Source organism: Schistocerca serialis, unplaced genomic scaffold (genome assembly GCF_023864345.2).
Source record: "Schistocerca serialis cubense isolate TAMUIC-IGC-003099 unplaced genomic scaffold, iqSchSeri2.2 HiC_scaffold_842, whole genome shotgun sequence".
In the NCBI taxonomy this organism is placed as follows: Eukaryota; Metazoa; Arthropoda; class Insecta; order Orthoptera; family Acrididae; genus Schistocerca; species Schistocerca serialis.
In genome coordinates this window covers 412977-434366 of record NW_026048455.1, presented here as the reverse complement: position 1 = coordinate 434366, position 21390 = coordinate 412977, and the positions used below count along the sequence as shown (strand labels likewise).

The window sequence follows — 21390 nt, the reverse complement described above, 5'->3', positions numbered from 1 at the left end:
ATCAGGGAGAAGGTAACGGTGATAGACAGAGGAGCGGCAGTACCTTCGGATATTGAATAGCAAACACATGGCAAAACGCAGACTGGAGTAGATCGAATGATAACATAAATAGGACCGTTAACGGGTTCCATTATAACAGAAACAACAACGGAAATGACAACTCAAATACGTATGGGCGTCCTTGGAACGGGCAAGGCAGACCAAATAGTTCCCAGCCACGCTACCAAATCTTTAATGGTGTTCTACCTTTGTTCGACAACAACAGAATCCGGGCAATCAAAAGATTGTACAACTATTAGAGCACGACAGTTGGAGCTAAGACCACCTAATGCGGGTCAACGTCGGAAATGACTAGACGTGGAAGTGAAAAACCAGGATGACAGTGGGTTACTCTCACCTAAACTCAGAACTGAAATCAGGAGAATCCTTACACTTGCTTATGGCGTAAAAAGTTAACAAAATGATACTTAAAGTACACAGATGGGGCTAAAAAGTAAAAATTTCATGTTGGGACACAACAGACTGATAATCTAATAGATGATGCAAGCTTTGACTGCCTAATACAAATGTTTGAACCGGATGGGGAAGACAGAGAAATCTCTCAGGATAGTGAATGACCCGTAGGAACACAGGTAGCAGGAAAATAAGAAGTGAGAATCACTGTTTCCACTCCACTGGAAGCTAGTTACCTGACATTAGATAAACTCACGGCTTAATACGAGACAGACTACAGAAAAACGAAGATCCATTCAACAACGTACAAGCGATGCAAATTCTCTAATAGGAAACAAGGGAAATAAATTGTCTCTAGTATGAATCACTAGAAGAAGCATTAGTAAAAGAGGTGGAACCCAAGACTTCAATAGATGTTCATCCGATAGTCGAAGTATCCATAGATAACACAGAGGTGAAAGCGATGCTCGACAATTGGAGTAAGCAAACAACCATTTCGGAATATTTATTTAATCGTTGTAATGCGGAGTAGAAAGTGCCATTTTGGAAACCAGGAACACGAAATTGGAAATTCAAGGGGTCCATAACTGGACCTTCAAGTAAGATCGTAACTCAAATTAGAGCTACAACTCTCTTTCAGGAACGCCACTGAGAAACCAATTTCGTGATCATTCCAAAGCTGTCCGTCGAAATGATTAAGGGGACCGATTATCTCAATGAGTGGTAGGCAATATTAGGCATTAGAAATGGATGTGTCATGTTTGTAGACATTGTGATTCACTTCGAAGATAAAATTACAAACACATTCGCTTCAGGGACTACTTGCAACTGCAATTTGTGACAGATGATGCAAAAACTGAGGAAAAACGTCATTATATTTGAGGTCTGTGTTTAAGAAAATTGAGTTGGCACCAGAATGTAGACAGTACACAGCCCTCATTGCATTTGGTAGATGCTACCAATTTAGAAGACTTCCGTTCGTACTCAATATCACCTCAGCGGCGTTTATAGGCGGCTTGGGAACAATCCTAGACAAGGATTTACAGGAGAGGTTAACTTCCTACGTCGATGATATTTTGATAGCAGTGGGTACATCGGGTCAAGACAACCAAACATTAAGTAAACTCACTGAAAAGTTAAAAGCTCATTTGGCAACGATAAATATAACGAAGTCCATCTTTGGAACAAAACAGGTAGAGTTTCTAGAACATATTACCTTAGCAAAAGGAATTGCCTCGGACTCATACAAAATAGAAGTAATTAGACAGTAAGATACACCCAAAAATCGTAGAACACAGTGAGGATTCTTAGGAATTGTCAATTTTTAGAATAAATTATATTAATTATTAATTTGGCCACACTTCACTTACGAGCACTGTCAGGAGAAAAACGCCCTAGCAGTGGGACAGACCATATGATGCAGAATTTAAGAAATTAAAGGCACCATTATTAGCAGCGCCGTTTCTATCACATCTAGACCTAACGCAGAGTTTCTGCATGGCAATAGAGGGCCGAAAAAGTACTGGGAGTGCTCATACATCAACGATTTGAGCAAGAAGGACGAACAGCTTATAAACCATTGTATATGGAAGCAAGGTTTTATACAAATGTGAAAGAAACTACTCCATAACAGAGACAGAAGCTTTAGCGGTAATATGGGGTTTCAAAAATTTGCCACAAATATCAGAGTATACAGCGATCACAAAGCGTTAGAATGTATACTGAGGGCGACACTAGGTATTCAGGACTCGCCCAGTGAGTGCTTAGTTTACAAGAATGTGATTTCACAGCGATTTATATACTTGAAGCAACAAATTGAATAGCAGGTGCCGTACCACGTTCGCCAAGGTACAGTGAAGACGACACAAGGCAAAATTCACACGAGAAACATTTTTCAGTCTACTATATAAGTAACATTCCTTTTGAAAACTTTATTACTAAAACTTGTAAAAATATCGAAACAGAACAAGAGAAGGTTTCAGAAACACTAAAGATTAAACACAAATGAAAGAGTAAGTATAAATAGAGATTAGGCACGTTATTTGTTGCGTGATGACATCTTGTTTTATTGACGAAGTGTGTAGTGCCTTATGGAATATTTTTCCACCAAATGACTTAATTAACAGACACATTTGGTACATCGATCTAAGTTATGGTCATTTTGGATCAAAGAAATGCTGTCTCAAAATCAAACGGTCATGTCACTTCAATAATATGGAAAGGTGAATAAGAATGGTACTAGCAAAGTGTAAAGACTGTCAACGGGCTAAACGTGTAACATTCCAAACAAGAGCACCCACATAATCCATAACACCCACTAAACCGAAACTGTTATTCACAACAGACTTGATGGTGCCGCTTACCAGTACTACAAATGGGCACACGTACATTTTTGTGGTAACAGTACTAATTTCAAAACAAGCAATACACCTATGAAAAAAACAACAGGAAGGAACATCAGTGAAGACCTGACAAAAAATTTTCTGAAACAAGAATAATGGGATAACAAGCTGTTGTGGCACAGTGGGCCACAATACAGGTCGATTCAATGGCGAGCCAGACTAAAAAGGAGCAGAATAAAACCTGTATATATTTGGAAGTATCAGCCTAGTTCTGACGTGCCAGAATACATGGTGGAAGATGTGGGACATTACGCTGCCTACACTGCAAAAAAAGGCTCAACACTTGGGATACCCATTTACGAGACTTCCAAGACTCGACAAATGTATTGCCTCATATCACAACTCAAGTACCACCCACGACTGTTCTAAACATCCAAAAGCCGTAAGTAAAATAAGAGAAATAATTAAATTCCCACAACCCCGAGACAACAACAGAGACAAGTCGTAGCAGAAGCAATACATAATATTCAATGTGTGTGCATGATATGCAAAAATAGAGCAGATAGAAATGCGAGTAGGCGAGAACATAAAATAGGCCAGAATGCCTGCCTGTCGAGTAACCAAAAACAAGAGTTTCACAAATTCCTTCTTGCATTCAGGGGATTGACGGGGGTCTGACCTATTACCCATGCTAACGCAGTAGAACCAATCGACCCCAAAACACAAAAATTAGTGGGAGTGTATAATGTAAGAATAGTTACGTAAGCTACGCCTAGGAAAGTTATTACAGGATAAATTCTGGTAAAAGCGCAAATGATCACTATCAGTTTAAGGTAAAACATTCCATTTTATACTCTGTATAGAACACAACAATGCGCTAAGCAACCATTATAAAAACAGACCATACATAGTATTTTGAAACAGTTGTGAAAAATAAGCTGGGAAAATTGAGGCAGACAGTCCTAACAGCATAATGGGATGAAGTAACTTAGAAGCTGCAATATTTGTTAACGAGTGGGTGCACGAAAGATATGTAATGTTGCTTAAGGGCTACGTATTTACACACAAAGAATGGAGAATTGATGTGAATAAGAAGAACCTATTGGACTTAAAGATAATTGTCAATGGTTTAATGGGTGTGTAATTAAACGAAGGTTAAGAGACCAAGGCCACTAGCTCACTGAATGAAAATGTAGTAAGCATTGTGTTGTAATAACATAAAAGAGGATTGTTGGACCCAAGGATCACAAGTATCAATATATGAAGCATATCTTGTAAGCACATAGTGATGGGATACTTCCTAGCAGATTAAATTTGTGTGCCACACTGGGACTCGAAACCAGGATCTTTGCCTTTCACAGGCAGGCGCTCTAGCTACAGAACTGCCTGAGCAAGATTCGGGACCTATACTCACAGTCTTACTTCCACAGTAAGTCATTTACAGCTGTCCAGACTTCACAAAAGTTCTGCTTGGCTTGCAGAACTAGCACTCCGGAAAGGAAGATTATTTGGAGATATGGCCTTGTGGATTGTTTCCACTATGAAAGTTTCACTCTGCAACAGCGCGGGTGCTCCATAAACTTCCTACCAGATTATAACTGTCTATTAGACAGTGACTTGAACTCAGGATCTTTGACTTTTACAGACAAGTGTTCTCCCAACTGATGTACCTCAGTATGACTCACAACACGTCGCTATGGCTTTACTTCTGCCAGTACCTCATCTCCTATCTTTCAAACTTCACAGAAGTTCTCCAACTTAACCTGAAGGATTAGCATTCCTGGAAGAAAGGATACTGTTAAGACTTTGCTTAGCCACAGGTTTGCGAATTACTTCCAAAATGTAATTTTAAATGTGCAGCGGAGTATGTAGTGACATGAAGGAGATGAGGATGTGAGGAGACGAGATACTAGCGGAAGTAATGCTGTGCACATGAGTTGTGAGTCATGCTTGGGTAGCTAGGTTGGTAGAGCAATTACCCTTCAAAGACAAAGATCCTGATGTTGAGTCCCATAGCAAGAGACAGTTTTCATCTGCCATGAAGTTACTTAACTGTGATATATTGTTTGAAAAATTTCGTGTAACAAAATTTATATCTGTATATTATTGTATGGATTTTCCTCCCTCCATTCCCTACGTTATATAATATAATGAAAATCAAAATTCTTTTAAATATTTTTGAAGTTAACTGCAGCAGTGAAAAATCAGTATTAAAAATTTAATTACGAAACAGTACTGACTGCATTAAATAATTTATTTTTATATTAAAATGTGACTGGTTTCGATCTGATCCATACCCCCCATTTCCAACAGAAATAATGGAGTAGCAGGTCTGATTATGATCTCACACAGACCGAAACCGATCACTTTTTACCATAAAAATTGTTTTAAGTGGTGAAAGAGACACACACATACACAGACACACACACACACACACACACACACACACACACACACACACACACTCTCACTCATACACATACACAGACACACACACACACACACACACACACACACACACACACACACACACACACACGCACGCACAGCTCACTGGGACGGACTGTGTTTTATCATAAATCTGAGATGTGAGGATATATGTGCAGCACTGACCTTTCTCTTTCTCAAACAGTCAGTTGCTGTGCTGTTGTTTGTAACACATGTACGTGTGTGTGTGTGTGTGTGTGTGCGTGCGTGCGTGTGTGTGTGTGTGTGTGTGTGTGTGTGTGTGTGTGTATGTATGAGTGAGTGTGCGTGTGTGTGTGTGTGTGTGTGTGTGTGTGTGTGTGTGTGGTAGAGACTGAGTATCTATACTTTCTTGGCCTGATTTCGTAACGGTTGCTTATCGCATTGTTGTCTTCTATACAGAGTATAGAATTTATTCTGCAATAATTTTGCTAGTCATAGCATACATAATTATTCTTAAATGATGAACATGGTGAGTCAGTACCATTGTTCTCACAGTGCAGAAGGCGTCACATATTGGAAGAGATATCAATTACTTCGGGAGGGAGGTCATCCACAGGGGGGACGGTTTCAGGCAGTGGATTATGTCACCTATTGAGGTTGTTAGCTGCTAGTGGTGTAAGCTGCTAGGGGAATATGACCGAAATCCTTGACTCTTTCTTTTTTTTAATACAGCGAAAAATTCAGGTGTATAAGTGCATGTAAGAGAGAAAGAGAGAGCACATGTCAAATGATGACCATTAATTGCTCCATCCCATAACATGATAATGACCTCGATCCATGTAAGCTATGCCACTTAATATCACCAAAAGAGTGACAGCAGTCACCTTTTGAGGTGACCATCATTTTCCCCTAACCACCTTTTTCAACTGACCAACACACTCTATAGATGATCATACCCTACTGAACATCATTCTCCATTCACCATTATTCACCACTGTCCATCATTAAACCTCACAAACACGTGTGTGTGTGTGTGTGTGTGTACACAATAGAGAGAAGAGAGAATCTTGCAGCTACATTATCATTTGTGGCCTCATTTTAATACTTCGTTATGAAGTCAGGGAGAAGGATGTGAAACGTAACTGCTTTGGTTTGTATGAAGCACAGCTGCATTGCCTCCCAGATCTTGGAGTTTCTTTTTTATTTCACACTGGCACAACTGAGTTACTTTTATTTAGGTCCACTTTAGAAGGTCCTGAAAGACTAGGCTATTATTTGCTTATACGTAGAGGGGAGGGAAGGGGGGAGCAGAGGAAGTGGGGTAGGGATAGGGCATTACGATATGATGCATTCAAAGTCAATGAGTGTGGTGAAGGTCATTTTTTATCGGGAACCTTCACTACATACCTAATGATAGGCATAAGAAGTTACAGCCTACTTAACTCGACAAAAAAACTAATATCAAGCTAACAAGTTATATATATGTTTGGTATGTACATCATTCAAAACCTTGTCTGACTGGATTATTAAAAAAATTGAAAATAATTAAGTTAAGATAGAGAGCTTAATGCTTCAGGTGTTTGAATTTCAATAGAGCTTTTTGGGAATCAAGTTTTGTGGGACAAACATTGCACACTATCTTCTCTTCTTCAAAAACATTCTGGAAAATCTCTTGCACACTATATATAGACATTTTGCGTCATTGCTGTTTGTGACCCAACAATTTTGGCATACTACAGCCTCATGTCCACAACTTAACACAGGCTGCCCACAATTTCAGGGTGTATACGTGGACAAGGAAAAAAACTCCCGGGTGTTTCCCGGATTTCCCCATTAAAAATACACTTTCTCCCGGGTGAAAACACACTTTTTCCATGTTAGGTAACAGTATATTTTCCGTGCAAAACTTGTCAATCCTTTGAATGGTGATGGTTTTATACACGGGCGTTGAATTTTCCGGCTATTTAGAAAACGAAACTCAGGAGAAAAGACACGTTTTGGAAATATCTTTGATGTGCAGCAACATGTACGCTTCGTATTTTCGTATTACGAAAGTATACATTGCAATTCCGCCAAACACCGCATGTTACTTTCCGAAACATTTAAATCGAGATTGCGATGCGCTTTTGTAAGCCGGACATAGCTCATGTCACGTGATCTCGCCAGCTGATGACATCAGATATTCAGAGAATAGGACAAGTGATGTAGTCAGCCAACAGCAACATCACTGTTAAGTAGCACGAAGACACAAACAGGGAAAGTTAATAGTTTAAATTAATCTACATAATGTTGCTACAAGAAAAAAAAAGCTTTCACATATTATATTGTTCTCTAAGGTTAATAAACTGCCAGAGAAGCTAAGCTTTCGCAATATAATGTTGATCTTTTTTGCGCGTGTTACACTTTAAGATATATCACACAAATGTGTCAGTAAAATTTTAATAATGACATGTCTGATCTTCAGGGTTCGAAATTCTTCTAAATGGCTCGTCATCAAAGAGTTTATTTCTAAATGTGAGGCAAACGCTCTGTGATTTAAGAAATTCATGTACATTCTCGCACATGGTTCAACTTACGTAAGAGGATATTTACTTTGAAAGTAACGCTTTTCAAACCACCATTCGCAATATTTTCCCGCGACCTGTTAGAAATAGGTTCGTTTCAGCAATTGCCAGAGAGCGCAGATAACAGGTGACACCGCGCTTGCACAGCTACCATGATGTCGGAAACCCGTATGTACGTGTAAAACTTTGAAAGATCATACATTGTGTAATAAAAGAAACAAGACATCAGAGGATACTCCAAGAGCATCGGTATTTCGTGAACCATACTAAAATGTATACATTTAAAATGCATATTTAAAGTGCACATTCGTATGTCCAGATTCCCAATGAAGTAGACCTCGACCTGACATTAACCTTTTTAATGTGGTTTTCGGGATGTAAATTTTCTTGGAGCACCACTACCTTATTATACAATGTTTGGTTCTTTATTATAGCATACTGTCATACGTGCTAGAAGATGGAAACGTGCACTTGAAATGCAGCAAAAAGTTGAAACTAGCAAGTAATGTGGAATTAAACATTTCGTTTCAAATGCATTGACTGACTCTGCGGAAAAAGTTAATAAAAGTCAAATTTCTTTAGCAAACAGACAAAAATAACTTCATTGTTCTGCAAGGCGTTTATTGCTTGACTGTCAGAAAGTTGGAAATGAAATAAAATCTGAAACTAAGTACATATTTTAGCCTTCCGTAATTGTGTGAATGTACTTTCATTCACTTGATAGCTCCCGCCCACACAAATCCGTTTTGTTTTCATTTGACATGAGAGTAAACGAAGGAGAAACAGCAAAATCACTAAATGTAAACACGGGTCACATGGAGACTACCCACTATAACTCAGACTGCGCTGCGCATCAGTCCCGGATCTACGATATTTGCTAACCTAGTCAATACTAAAGAAAAATCGAATTTTCAAACGTATGTTTATCTTGTAGCGCACATCTTTCCGAAAAGTCTGAAACAAAACATATGTGCTCGAGGAAATGTAAGACATGTTGTTTGATCTTAAGTGTGCCAAAGCGCAGGTCAAAAATGATTCAGATGGTTCTGAGCACTGTGGGACTTAACATCTGAGGTCATCAGTCCCCTAGAACTTAGAATTACTTAAACCTAACTAACCTAAGGACATCACACACATCCATGCCCGAGGCAGGATTCGAACATGCGATCGTAGTGGTTGCGCGGTTCCAGACTGAAGCGCCTAGAACCGCTCTGCCACATCGGCCGGCCCGAAGTGCAGTGCCACGCCTCTTCAAACAGCAAACTTGTAAATTTTTTAATGGATGCCATCAAACTAAATTGAAGACAGTGGCAACTGAAATGTCCTGTGGTGCCTCTCCTGCTCCCAGTCAGCAGGCTTGCCCCTCTTAAAAAAAATTAAAAAAAACCTCGCATTTAATAGCGGATGGGATTATTTGTAATCTGGAGAACAAGAACTCTTCAGAAAATTTACAGTCTTTATTGCCTGTTAGCTAATAACTTGCTGTTCTGTGTGACATAGAATTAAGTATAGGATACATAAAGCCAATAAAGACAAAAGACAAGCAAGAAAGTAAACATTAGCTCCTAGCATTTTTTTCTCTCTATTCTTGCTACAGCTTTACAGGGCTTGCTTTCCTTTCTGCGAAGGAATCTATTACCTCATCAAAGCTCGTCAAACGTTTTGCTACAAGAAAAATCGATATGTCGTTATCTAACACTGAAAAAGCTGTTAATACAAATAATACCCAAGACTTGTGTGGTTTCTCGATCTGATTACGTCTATTTTGTCACTGTATACTAGATAAAACAAAATAGGCCTTTCTAATACTGCACCAATTTTGTAGCACACGCCAAGTAAACGAGACTGTTTTGCCACAAATGGTCATTTTTATAACACAACAGAATATAATTCACGGCTACAAATCTCAAATGCCTATTAGGCCTACTACAAGCAAAAAGCTTTATGTTAGGAAATAGTTTCACATTTCATTGATACGCACCAGTTTCTCAAGCATGAGATCGAAAAGTAGTATTACGAAATTTTTATATAAATTTGGAATCGTCTCATTCTTCCATAATTTGTGTGATGTCCCCGTGTCTTCTCCTCCCTCGTTCTAACAAACAATTTTGTCATCACCAATTCTGTAGCTATTCCTGCCATTGTCAAAATTTGTTCGTCGATTAATTTCACTAACCCTGCCACAATCATAGGTTTAGTTACCCCGCGACTATTCTCCGGTTAGGCGTTGTTACATGTTCGTACAACACATTTTCCGCGTTACTTCCAGATAGAACTTAAGCGGCTGCTAACCGGTGACTGTACAACTGGTCCTTAATAGTGTAGCGATCTGGCCAAAAAAATTCTGTCAAAATTTCACTTTCTTGGATACACCGAGAAGATAATACGTAATCTTTCTCACCTGTTATTCCTGTTAGTCGTTTATTTCCATTCTGGTAGTCTGAATCTATGGATTTCGCAAGTAATTATAACAACGCTGATCATTCGCAAACCCAATCAACCACATAATCAGACAGCGATTGGCATTCATCCTTTCGGCTTTACTACGCTCAGCTCGTATAGCCCCGTCCCCTTTTGTCTGCGGAAAGTTTATTTCTAGATGCGACGAGGATTCTCCTGACAGAGACATCACGCATTCATAAATCAACTTATGATTCATTCAGAAATCAACTTAAAATGTTTTCAAAAATGTTCAAAAACCAACAGTGATGCGTTTCAAAATCATATGAATAATCGATAGACCAACGTGCGCTGGATGCGCTTTGTGAAACAAGTTCTTTTTTCCTCAAGAATATGACTTTGGCACCCCTTTTACCCGGTACCCTCTAGCTGCTTGCTGTGCTGCTTGCACAGCCAATAGCCACATTCCTATAGCCATAAGCGAGAGAATCTACTACCCAAACGTGACTCAACTGCACATACGCATGAGCACGCTCGTACCTGCTAAAACGAATCTAAAGTAAACAGTTGTGACTACACGCTCATCGGAGACAATTTGTTGTTATGAAGCATTGCATAGTCTTCCTAAGGCCTTTAACACATTTTGCTGTCGGCACACCCTTGCATGAGCACTGTGTGTCCTTGTTGTATATGGCGCATTTCCTTTGCGATTTATGTTATTTTCGTTTTTTTTTTCTCCCGTTTATGTTTTATCGTTGAAGTGTTATCCTTCAGTAGCGGGACACGTAATATCCTTTGTTAGAGTATCGGTTATTACCAGTCAAAATTAGAAAAAATTAACAGGAAACTGAAACAATGAAAAATTCCCGGAATTCTAAAAAATTCCCGGTTTTCTCCCGGATGAAAAAATTCCCGGGTTTTTCCCGGATCTCCCGGTTGTCCCGGGTTGTATACACCCTTAATTTACTGGTTGCATGTATGTGTTTACAGTCGTCAGTTCAAGCTATTGTCACTTTGTACTGTGTTGACGTCATTTGTATCCAGGAATAAAATCAGCTTCGGAATGTTGTGGGCGGGCACTACATATACCCACTGATTACACATTCACTTACTCAGTACACTAACGAGATTCCCTACACACCCACTCAGTTTACATGATCTTCTCCATCAATTCTCAGTAGAATAAAAGTTGTGTATTCGTAACTGGTAATGTTTTATTACGGAAACAGACGTTCGACAGTAGTGCCTTTTATTTCACTTATTTAGCTCTCGTCCATGTTACAAATTTCATATTAAACACAGTATTTAGCTGTAGACTACTTACCCGGTCCTGGCGAAGTTGCTCCAGTAGATGATGGCGGCCTCTGCCAGCAGCACCTCTGTCTTGGTGTAGTTCCTGGGGAAGTGTGCGAGGCCGCCCACCAGCGGCGCACCGAACACGTACGGCAGTTCCTCCCCGTGGATGCAGCCCTGCCTCTGTGCACACCACCATCCAACACTGTCACACCTGCTGCAGTATATGCTGTAGTACACGACCATAATTGACCACGGTATTCTCTACTATTTAACAGCGACATTATGTGAGCACCCATAAGCAACGAACATCCCTAAGGGTCAGTATTTACTACCAATAAGCTCTGAATAAATTCCATTGCCTCTTTGAGTTGTAACTAATGCATAGAAAATTTAGCTTTAGATGATATTGCTAGCAAACAGCAACGACGACTGTCGCCCATTTCTTACTCAGAACCATTCCACGCTCATTTCCATGGAATACTCCAAATTAAAAGTTGAATTTTCCTTATTGGCCATCAAATCAATTAATGAAGCTAAAACTTCTAAACATCATTTAACAAATGTGTTTTATTATGTACACAGAATATTCCTTACGACTGCTACAAGGCATATTCTGAGAAAATTCTGGAAAGAAAAATTGGGATTAATTATTGATTCTAGTTACTTTACCTGTAAAACATTCCACAGAGCGTCATGGATATTCGATGGCGAAGTAAAGCATTTTGATTTAGCCACCCGGGTACCTATGTATGTTAAAACGCCGCTTCCAGGACGGTAAGGTGCGCCAATCCTAGATCAAACCCATTTGGCTAATTAAAGACCAGGGTCTGTGTACCACCCATCCTGGATGTAGTTTTCAGGTGGTTTTCCACATCTCTCTACCTGAATATTGGGCAGGCACCCTATTCCTACCTCAATTACACGATTCGCTGACATTTAAGAAACATTTGATTATTTTCACATGAAATACTGTACTTTCGGATAGTTGGGGTACATATACTAGGTCCCAAGAGGAAATGGGATGGCGACGAGAAGAGCATCTGGAAAACCCTGAAGTTAACCACGTCAGAACCGTCAATAACCATGTCGACCCTGTGCCGATGCGAAACAAAGGCTGAAGAAATAGATGAAGAGAAAAATTAAACACTGGAGACGTGAACTGGAAGTCTGCTTGTTCGCACCGAAAATTCATTTAGTGTCTGGAGTAGCTCATGTTCAACTGATTGCAACCATTCAGAATCTACCTCCACCAGCGTAGTGCCATTTCTGAGTTGTGAATTTGGTGAGCGAGAAAAATATACGTTTACGTCTTCCATTAACTACCTGATATAATTCCCAGCTTTTTCAAACTACAAAAGCCTTTGGATGTGGAATTAAATGGAAGTGAAAGGGCGCTAAATCTGATGGGGAGCGTGAATGTTCCTACATTTCATACTTCAGATGGTTCAGACTGGTTATGACGTTTTCAGTCACAAACACTTTACTTACCATCTACCACGCTCTTCATATTGTTGTTATCTTGCTCGCTGGGTACTTAGCAATTACGTTTCATTGTCATAGGAGTTAAATTATAATTCGCTTCCGTATTTCCAACAAGGAAGCGTATTTCATTACCTCCGTAAGACAGGGTGGAAAAAAATTGTGTGAAGAAATTTTAACCCTGGGTAGCTTATGCAAGGAGGAACCAAAATTAGTAATGTTGTTTAGGTCGACAACGCACCATTTTTAAACAATGGAAACTTGGCGCCATGCGCTCCGAATGGCCGTGGGATTGCCCTGTTGCCGTTAGGCAGTTGACGGGCAGCGCTGTGGTTGTCGGTCCACACATACAAATGTCCCTTGCCCGGCACTGCTCAAATCGTGATACGCACACGTGTCGCATAGGTCTTGCTGTTTGTCTCCACCTCACGTCAGAGGCATTCACACGTAAGTTTCGTTTCGGAGCAAACACACGTCACCTGTGATTTAGTCATACAGTAAGAATGGCGGCTGGCGGCACAGTATTCGCTTGCAGAACAACAAAATATGGTTTCTGTTTATGAACTAGCTGACGGTAATGTGCATGAAGCTCGACGGCTGCATGAGGAACGGTACCCAGCAAGTCAGTCCCCTAGAACCTAGAACTACTTAAAACTAACTAGCCTAAGGACATCACACACATACATGCCCGACGCAGGATTCGAACCTGCGACCGTAGGGGTCGCGCGGTCCCACACCCGCAAAAGTTTACAGCAATTCATCGGCGACTTGGCGAAATAGGCTCGTTAGCGGGATATCATGGTGATGCTGGAAGACCTCGAACACGACGGGATGCTATATTTAGAGAGATTGTTCTCGAGCACTTCGAGGAAGCACCTACGACAAGTACTAGAGCGCTTAGAGACGATATGGACACCAAGAAAGATTTTCGCTCAACATTTGGGCAGTCATTGTGGGTGACTATCTGATTGGGTCGGTCCGTCTACGTCCTCAACTTATCGGGGCAAATTACCTCCACTTTTTGCAAGAAACTCTACCCGGCCTGCTGGAAGACATTCCCCTGAATATACAGCTACGTATCTGGTTGCAGCATGATGGGTCGCCCGCACATAACAGTTGTGCTGTGCGCGAATATTTAAATGAACTCTTCGACGGCCGGGTACTTGGCAGAGGTGCTAATAGGACTTGGTCCCCGTGATCACCATCCTTCACACCACCGTACTTTCTCCTGTGGGGATTCTTCACGGTTCTAGTTCATCCACCCTGATGCTAACCATCCAGAAACGAAGAGGAACTAATGGAACGTATTCAACATGCCGTCAATCACATCAGGGAAATGCCAGGAATCATTGAAAGAGTTCAGCAAAACACCGTTCGACGTCACCAAGCACGTGTCGCGTCAGAGGGTTGCCATTTCGAGCACCTGCTGTAAGTAAATAATGTCATTGCTACAAGAAAGGCCTTTTCCACTTGTTAAAGATGCGAACAGACAGCTGTTGACGGGTTTGTTCCTGGTGCCATGAAAATACAATGGATGTGTCGGGACACCGGTGGATTCGCCCCCAGGCCCTCCGGAGTGGAAAGCTGGCGCGCTACCACCGAGTGTGCGGGCCGTCTTGCATACATCGCGATCTCCAGGAGGCAAAGCATTCGCGGTCATGCTTTGTCCCGAGCTTCCAGCAACAGGGCAATCCCACGAATAATCGTAGCTCGTGGCGCCAAGTTTCCGTAGTTTAAAAATTGTGCGTTGTCGACCTACACATTAGTAATTTTGGTTCCTTCTGACATGAACTATCCAGGGTTAAAATTCCGTGGCACAATTTTTCTCTATATTACAGTATGACATGACGATAAATAAATTCTTGGGAGAAGTGATCATCTCCCTTTCCAAGAATGAGGTTGTGCTCGTACATGAACAATCAAAAATGAATTTTGCCGTTTCCCGAGCAGTTTCCTCAGTGTCTATTACCACAAAAAGGTCGGTGAAACACTTGAGTCGTTTTTGTCTGTTTTGTTCATCTCACAACTTGAACATAACAGTATTTTCCTGCAGATATGTGCGCGCCAGAAGTTAGTGGTGACCAATGGTATAAATTAAGTCCCTTTTGGAGAAGGTTTCTGAGAAAAGAGCGATCATAATCAAAATATTTTTTTTTTACAACGTAACAGTCTAACAACCCATGTAAGTGGTTAAAATTGAAATGCTGTGTTTAATGGTGCTACACAGCGACCTGCTCCTCGGCACACTCTCCCCAGCCGTTATCATGGAGTGTTAACTGTCTGAAGATTTTCGTGCCATTATCGAAGCGCTCATCTCACTAATAAGTTTTAAGATTTAACAACTTACACGCAATCTTAGATTGTTTCTTACTGAAAAATGTGTAAATCATAAGAGGAAATTTAGCATTTACGTACGCAAAGTGAAGTAAGAGTTTCACGCTAATGGAGGTTAGATGTGTTGTTCGTGGTGGGTATATGATATTATATGACTCAGTTCAGATTTTCATTACCGCTTGAATGAGACTCAGTCCAGTCCAGTTGCAGTTCAGATAGAAGATAGAATACAGGACGAATTCACATTTGACACATTATTTGCATCATGATTTTGTAACTGAAAATATAAAACAAGAGAAAGAATTTGTACGTCGAGCGATCGTCGTTTGAAATGAATGCAAACAGACTTTTCGGAATATAAGCATTTGAGATGCAATAACAATAAGAGATGTGGTAAACAGCTGATATGTTGATGGTGTTCCAGTTTGTATGGTGAACTAAGGTACTTTGAACAACTGGTGACATAATTGATGGTGGAATATATTTATTAGTTATTAGTGATAACAATTATTGACTACTACGTCGAAGCAGGTGAATTTCAGAAGACGGCAGTTCATTTGGGGACACTGATTACTTATGGTATTGTCGACTTCGTAATGACTGCAGGAAACCCATTTTCATCTTGCAACCTGATGGCTTCTGCGAATATTGTATATTTTACTGTCATAAAACCGGTCTAGTTGTGAACAGACATCGTGTGATCGTTTTGACAGAAATATAGTGCCAAAATTTGCATTTCACCTGGAAAAACTGTGGTTATGGCAAAACTAAGAAAATCAATGAGAAATCAATCAGCTCATGTTTTCCTTCACAGAAGAATGCGATAATACAGTACTTGTAAAAAATTGGAATCAGTTTAGTGTAAGTGCACTGAACATGTATTTCTTCTAGCGCATTTTACTTCCACGTAACAAATACATCCACTTTTAGTTTTTATTATTTATTATAATTTTTATTATTTTTTATAATTTTGCATGGCAGGTCACCGGGTACTGAATAAATACACATTCTGCTACTTATACGTGTACTGTAGCCATCCGCATGTATTTGCAGTTTTTGAAATGGAGTAAGAAAGTGATACAAATATTTCATTAATCTTGTGGCAGGTAGCAGTTCCACAGATACCTCGTCGCGAAATAATTAAAATTTAACAAAGCTGAAGTATGGGTTCAACAGATAAGTATTTTCATCCATAGCTATACACTATCACCATTTTTATTTTCATTTCAGAAAGTATTTCTCATTTTACCTCTCTTAGAGTTTCTTGCCATCAGTTCACATATGGAGCTACGTAAGGATGAGTGATTGTATAAATGACTCAGTGGCCACTGTAATTAGTCTAATATTGTCTTCGCAGTCGGTACGGAAGCAGTATGTAGAGAGTTATAGTACGCTCCTAGACTGTGAATAGTGAGTTTCTCCCAGTGTGTAAAATGTTCCAAACAACATGTGAGAATGCAGCCATGGTTTTCGAAGACGTGACACAGCTGCCTTCCCATGATCTGTAACCTTGAAGCATCTCACAGATCAGATGTAGCGCATTTCTTTGAGGCTCCCTCACGTTTGAAACAAACATGAGAGTATTCTTGCAGTCGTTCTCTGTATACGTTCACGCTGCCCAGCCCGATTTTGTACATGTCCCACATACCCGATCAATTTTCTAGGACGAGTTGCACTACTGCTTTATAAACAGGCTCTTCTCAAGACTAACTGCATCTTCCCAACAATCTACCTCTGAAAGAAAATCTGTTCCATGCGTTATCTATGACTGAGCCTATGTGATCGTTCCATTTCGTAGCCCTAAAAATTGATACATCCAGGTATATGTATAATTTCACTAACTCCAGTTGTGATTTATTGAAACTGTTGTCATAGGTTACCTTATATCTGTGTTCCGTCTGGTTGATAATTTTACATTTCTGATAATGAAAAACAACTTGGCAGTCCTCGCATTATTTAGAAATCTCATCACAGTCTGAATCTTTGTGGGACTTGCCTCAGACAGTACATCTTTAAACATGCCTGCATCTTTTGTAAAAAGTTTGATGCCCATACTAACACTGTCAGGTCATTAATATACAATAAAAACAGCAAGAGCCCAAATACGTCTACCCTAAGGCCTCCTTGAAATTATTTTTACTTCTGTCGATACACTCTCCATCCAAGATACCTTACGATCTTTTCCCTACCAAGAAAGACGCAGTCCAGTCCTGAGTTTCGGTTGGTATCCTCTTGGTGTCACAGGAAGGTGGATGATTGCTAGACATCATCATCATACCGGAATCTGTATGACGCTTAGTTTCACATCTTCTGGTCATAATTGTAGGGATGTAAGATCTAACTGTCTCTCTCCATAATTTTTCATGATAACCACTTGTGGCTGCCAGTGACTGCCCATGATTTATCTGGACATCAGTTAGCTGAAGATAGAAGGTCTGAGTTTACTAACGTCGGTAATGTTGGCCCTAGCATGCGAGTTGTGTCCAAATTATAGCTAGCATAGATGCAGCCACCCGCAGTGTGGACAGGGTGACAGTTGGAGAAATCCATATGGAAAAAACAACAGTATCATTTCGCGCAAAGCTTCCAAAAATAAATATACTTTGACTGAAAGGAATGCTTTTGAACACTTGAATGAGGGCGATAGATTATCATTCTCCCTTCTCCCAAAGGATAAGCAACGTTAGTTTTGCATGTAGCTTACTGATATGGGGAGATTAACACTTCTGGCAGACAAAAACACTCCACCACCAACTGTATCTAATATATACTTTCTGAACACGCTTAGGTCCATTATAAAATATTCGTCTGATCCTATTTCTGGCTGTAGTCAGATTTCCCTACCTATAGCGCTTTGCAACTCAGTGTTTTCTGTTAGCACATCCAGTTCTGGTTGCAACAACGTGCAACAACAGTACGGTTTGTTGATAGGTTGCCTGCATTTACTCTGCACCCTTTTAGACTGAGGCACTTTCTGTAGATTCCCCGAGAACTTCTATTCTGATAAACACTGACTAAAGCAAAATATCTGAATCTCCTGGCTTGTGGACTCTCCTCCTCTCAAAATTGGGACCATTACCGAGGCAAGACGCAGTGATGCATGGTATTAGAGTCATGTCTGGAGTGACTGTAAGTTTTATATCCAGTGTTCTTATAACAGGTGGATACGACTGCTATGGTGTTAAGGTTTTGATGTGAAATTTGTGATTTATTTAGATCTTTCATAATTACAATTATGGCCACATGTAAATTAAACTTTAGCGAATCGGGACTGCTAGTCTCGAAGTAGTTCCGAGGCTTTCAGATCGGGCTAGCTCAGATAGAGTAACATCTCCCTCTCTGTCTGTTTCTATTATTATCAAGATTTATCCTATCATCAATCATCATATTATCTTAATATCTGAATATTTTTTGCTTCATTTTCTCCTTTCGATTTCTAATGTATGTTTAATTCATTATTACTGCCATTGTAATTGCTGAAAACAATAACTGCTGTTTGTAATATGGAATATGTTTCGAAATCTAGCTGTAAAAGCTGTAAAATGAACGACTTGTTATAAAATGTAAGGCAACAGGTCTCTAAAGCAACAATAAATCAAATCAATAAATCAGATCACTCACACGTGCCTGTAAATATGAAACACCAGAACGGATATCAGAATATTTAATATCTATATCGCGACTGAAGCTGAACTAAGACACCTTGAAACTGGTATGGTGTTAAGGATGTGAAGTGAAATTTGTGATTTATTTAGATCTATCATAATTACAATTATAACCTGATCAGCTAGAAAACGAAAACTCTAACAATCGTACAAGTGGTACAACTGGTCATCAGAAACATAGGTTGATGTAGTTCTCCATACTTTGTCTGTTACAGCCCTTATCCACTTCAACTTGCTTAAGGATTCTTCTTCCTGTACACACTTTGAAAATGGGGAGCTAAAAAAAATGTGACTTGAGTTCCCTCTTTGCAAAATGCGCTCATTTTTAACAACTATTTCGGGAACTATACCAAAAACATCTTGGGTCTTTCCAGACTGCATTCACATTTCTATTCGTCACATTCATAACTCTACATGCCGATCAAACCTAATTAGATAATGATATGGGCTGAAGGAATGAGTTCAAGATTTGTGCCATGGCTGTCTTCCACCCAGGTCTCGTACTTATCAGGGGATGTGCTAGTCATTAGATCACAGTAGCATTGTGGTTACCCTGTTGCACAGTCCAATGATTTCCCTAACACAAACTACAGTTCAAATCTTCACCCCATTTTCCTCTTCACACGTCGTCATTATTATTCCATCACATCAGTAAAATTAATTACGTTCAATATATAGAACTGGCCCCATCATTTAAGTAATTCTGTCATTAATAGGTGCAACATATAAAAAGGATTGAACTGATTCCCCCATTGGGAAGCAGATGGGAAAGGAGGGTGACGCTACAAGTCAATCATTCAGATTTTTCTTAATCGTTGGCTGTTACTTAATTTCAGAACCTCAGTTAGACATTTCGCATATTAATATATTTTGGCATCGTAAGAGGTGGATTAGGAACTACCTCAGTGTAAGGAAGTACGTTATGAATTCAGCGAGGTTCAATAACCATTAAATGAATGTAGTGACATGCTAAAAATTAGAAGCACTTTTACTTATCACTACCATTTTGCATTAACAGGATTGAAAGGCACATTGGTTAATTTTCTTTTTTATTTTTTTTATTTTGAGAACTAAGATCAAACTTTACACAAACCGTCCCTTAATAAGCAAATTGGTGATGTAAATCGATAAAACAAATGAGGACACACAAACTATCACAGTCCAGGGAATGGGAACTGCATAATTAGGAAAACGGATAACACTCAAATTGCTCACGTATGAACACATGCTGCAGCCCAGCAACGGTTGTTCTGTAATCTTTTATTATTCAAGTGACCAAACAGCAAATGAGTGTCAGCTGTATGCATCAGGCTTTGGGAGCTATTTCCGGAGTCCCTGGAAGCATCTTTCCATACGTGTACATAGTCATTTTACTCATGATTACATGCCTTATAGGGTGAAATGTACAGGTATTATTGGATTCTACGCTTTATGATCTACTATTTTAGAACACCATTTAACCATAGACACTATCTTTCAAGCACGTGAGGAAATTAAACTTCGGATGCTACCCCGCAAGACACAAAGGTGCCCACTTCAGAATGATCCAAAATCATGGCCTATAAAACAACATGTGAAATATAATAAATACGGAACCCTAACATCATCTAAAATGTTAAAGTTCCTTTAACATTACAGGGTAGAACAAAACACCCGGTCGCTCTACTATCAGATCTAAGGGTAGCTTTAGAAGTCCACAGAAATATGCGCCATCGAACGGATATGTGAAAATGAAAATGATCTGGAAACACTTGCTTAACCATTGTGACTGGTATAAATGAAATTAACCATCATCTAAAGTTAACTTAAGGTGCACCATTACCTTAGTCGCTCTACCAGTGGCTCGCTAATACAAGCACCCAGTACTTATGGGACCAAGTGGAAAAGTGCCAGAAGACGACTGGTGAAACTGTTTAACCTGTGGCCAATGGTGGTGGGATATTACCACTAGCAACGGCTGAATGCCAACTGCATATCTCTGCTGTGCTACCCTGACCCTTTTCCTGTCACCAAGCGAAAACTCTACGCTTTCCAACGAGCTCAACATAGTGATAAGTTGTGAAAAATTTGTTGTTGCCAACGGTATTTCAAACATCACCTAAATCTTTATGATCAAAAATTAGAAAATAAGTGTGAAGAGACATCTGGGAATTTTTAAAGACTGAAGGTTTCAGATTTTAGAAGTAGGAGAGATATTTTAATTATTTACATCTTACTAACCCATCGCACCTCTTTCGGTTTTCTATTAAAGCTCTTTTCATTCCAATGCCACGCAGTACATATTAATTAGTTACTCGATGCATCTATCTAATATTCAGCATTCCTCTGCAACAACTCTTATATTTTCATCTTATGTGAGCAGTTCATCGTACATGTTCCACTTCACACTACCCTCCAGAAAAATTATATTCGGTAATGACATTCTTACACTTAATACACTGTTCAGCC

At 39.7% G+C, this 21390-nt stretch overlaps 1 protein-coding gene across 1 annotated transcript in view; it reads right to left on the bottom strand.

Moving 5' to 3' along the window:
* LOC126452251 (neuroligin-2-like) overlaps window positions 1-21390 on the bottom strand; it is a 162374-nt gene that overhangs the window by 49118 nt on the left and 91866 nt on the right. Inside the window, exon 6 of the mRNA XM_050091042.1 lies at window positions 11493-11644. Within this exon, the coding sequence (XP_049946999.1) occupies window positions 11493-11644 (152 nt within the window). The remainder of the gene's footprint in view (window positions 1-11492; window positions 11645-21390) is intronic.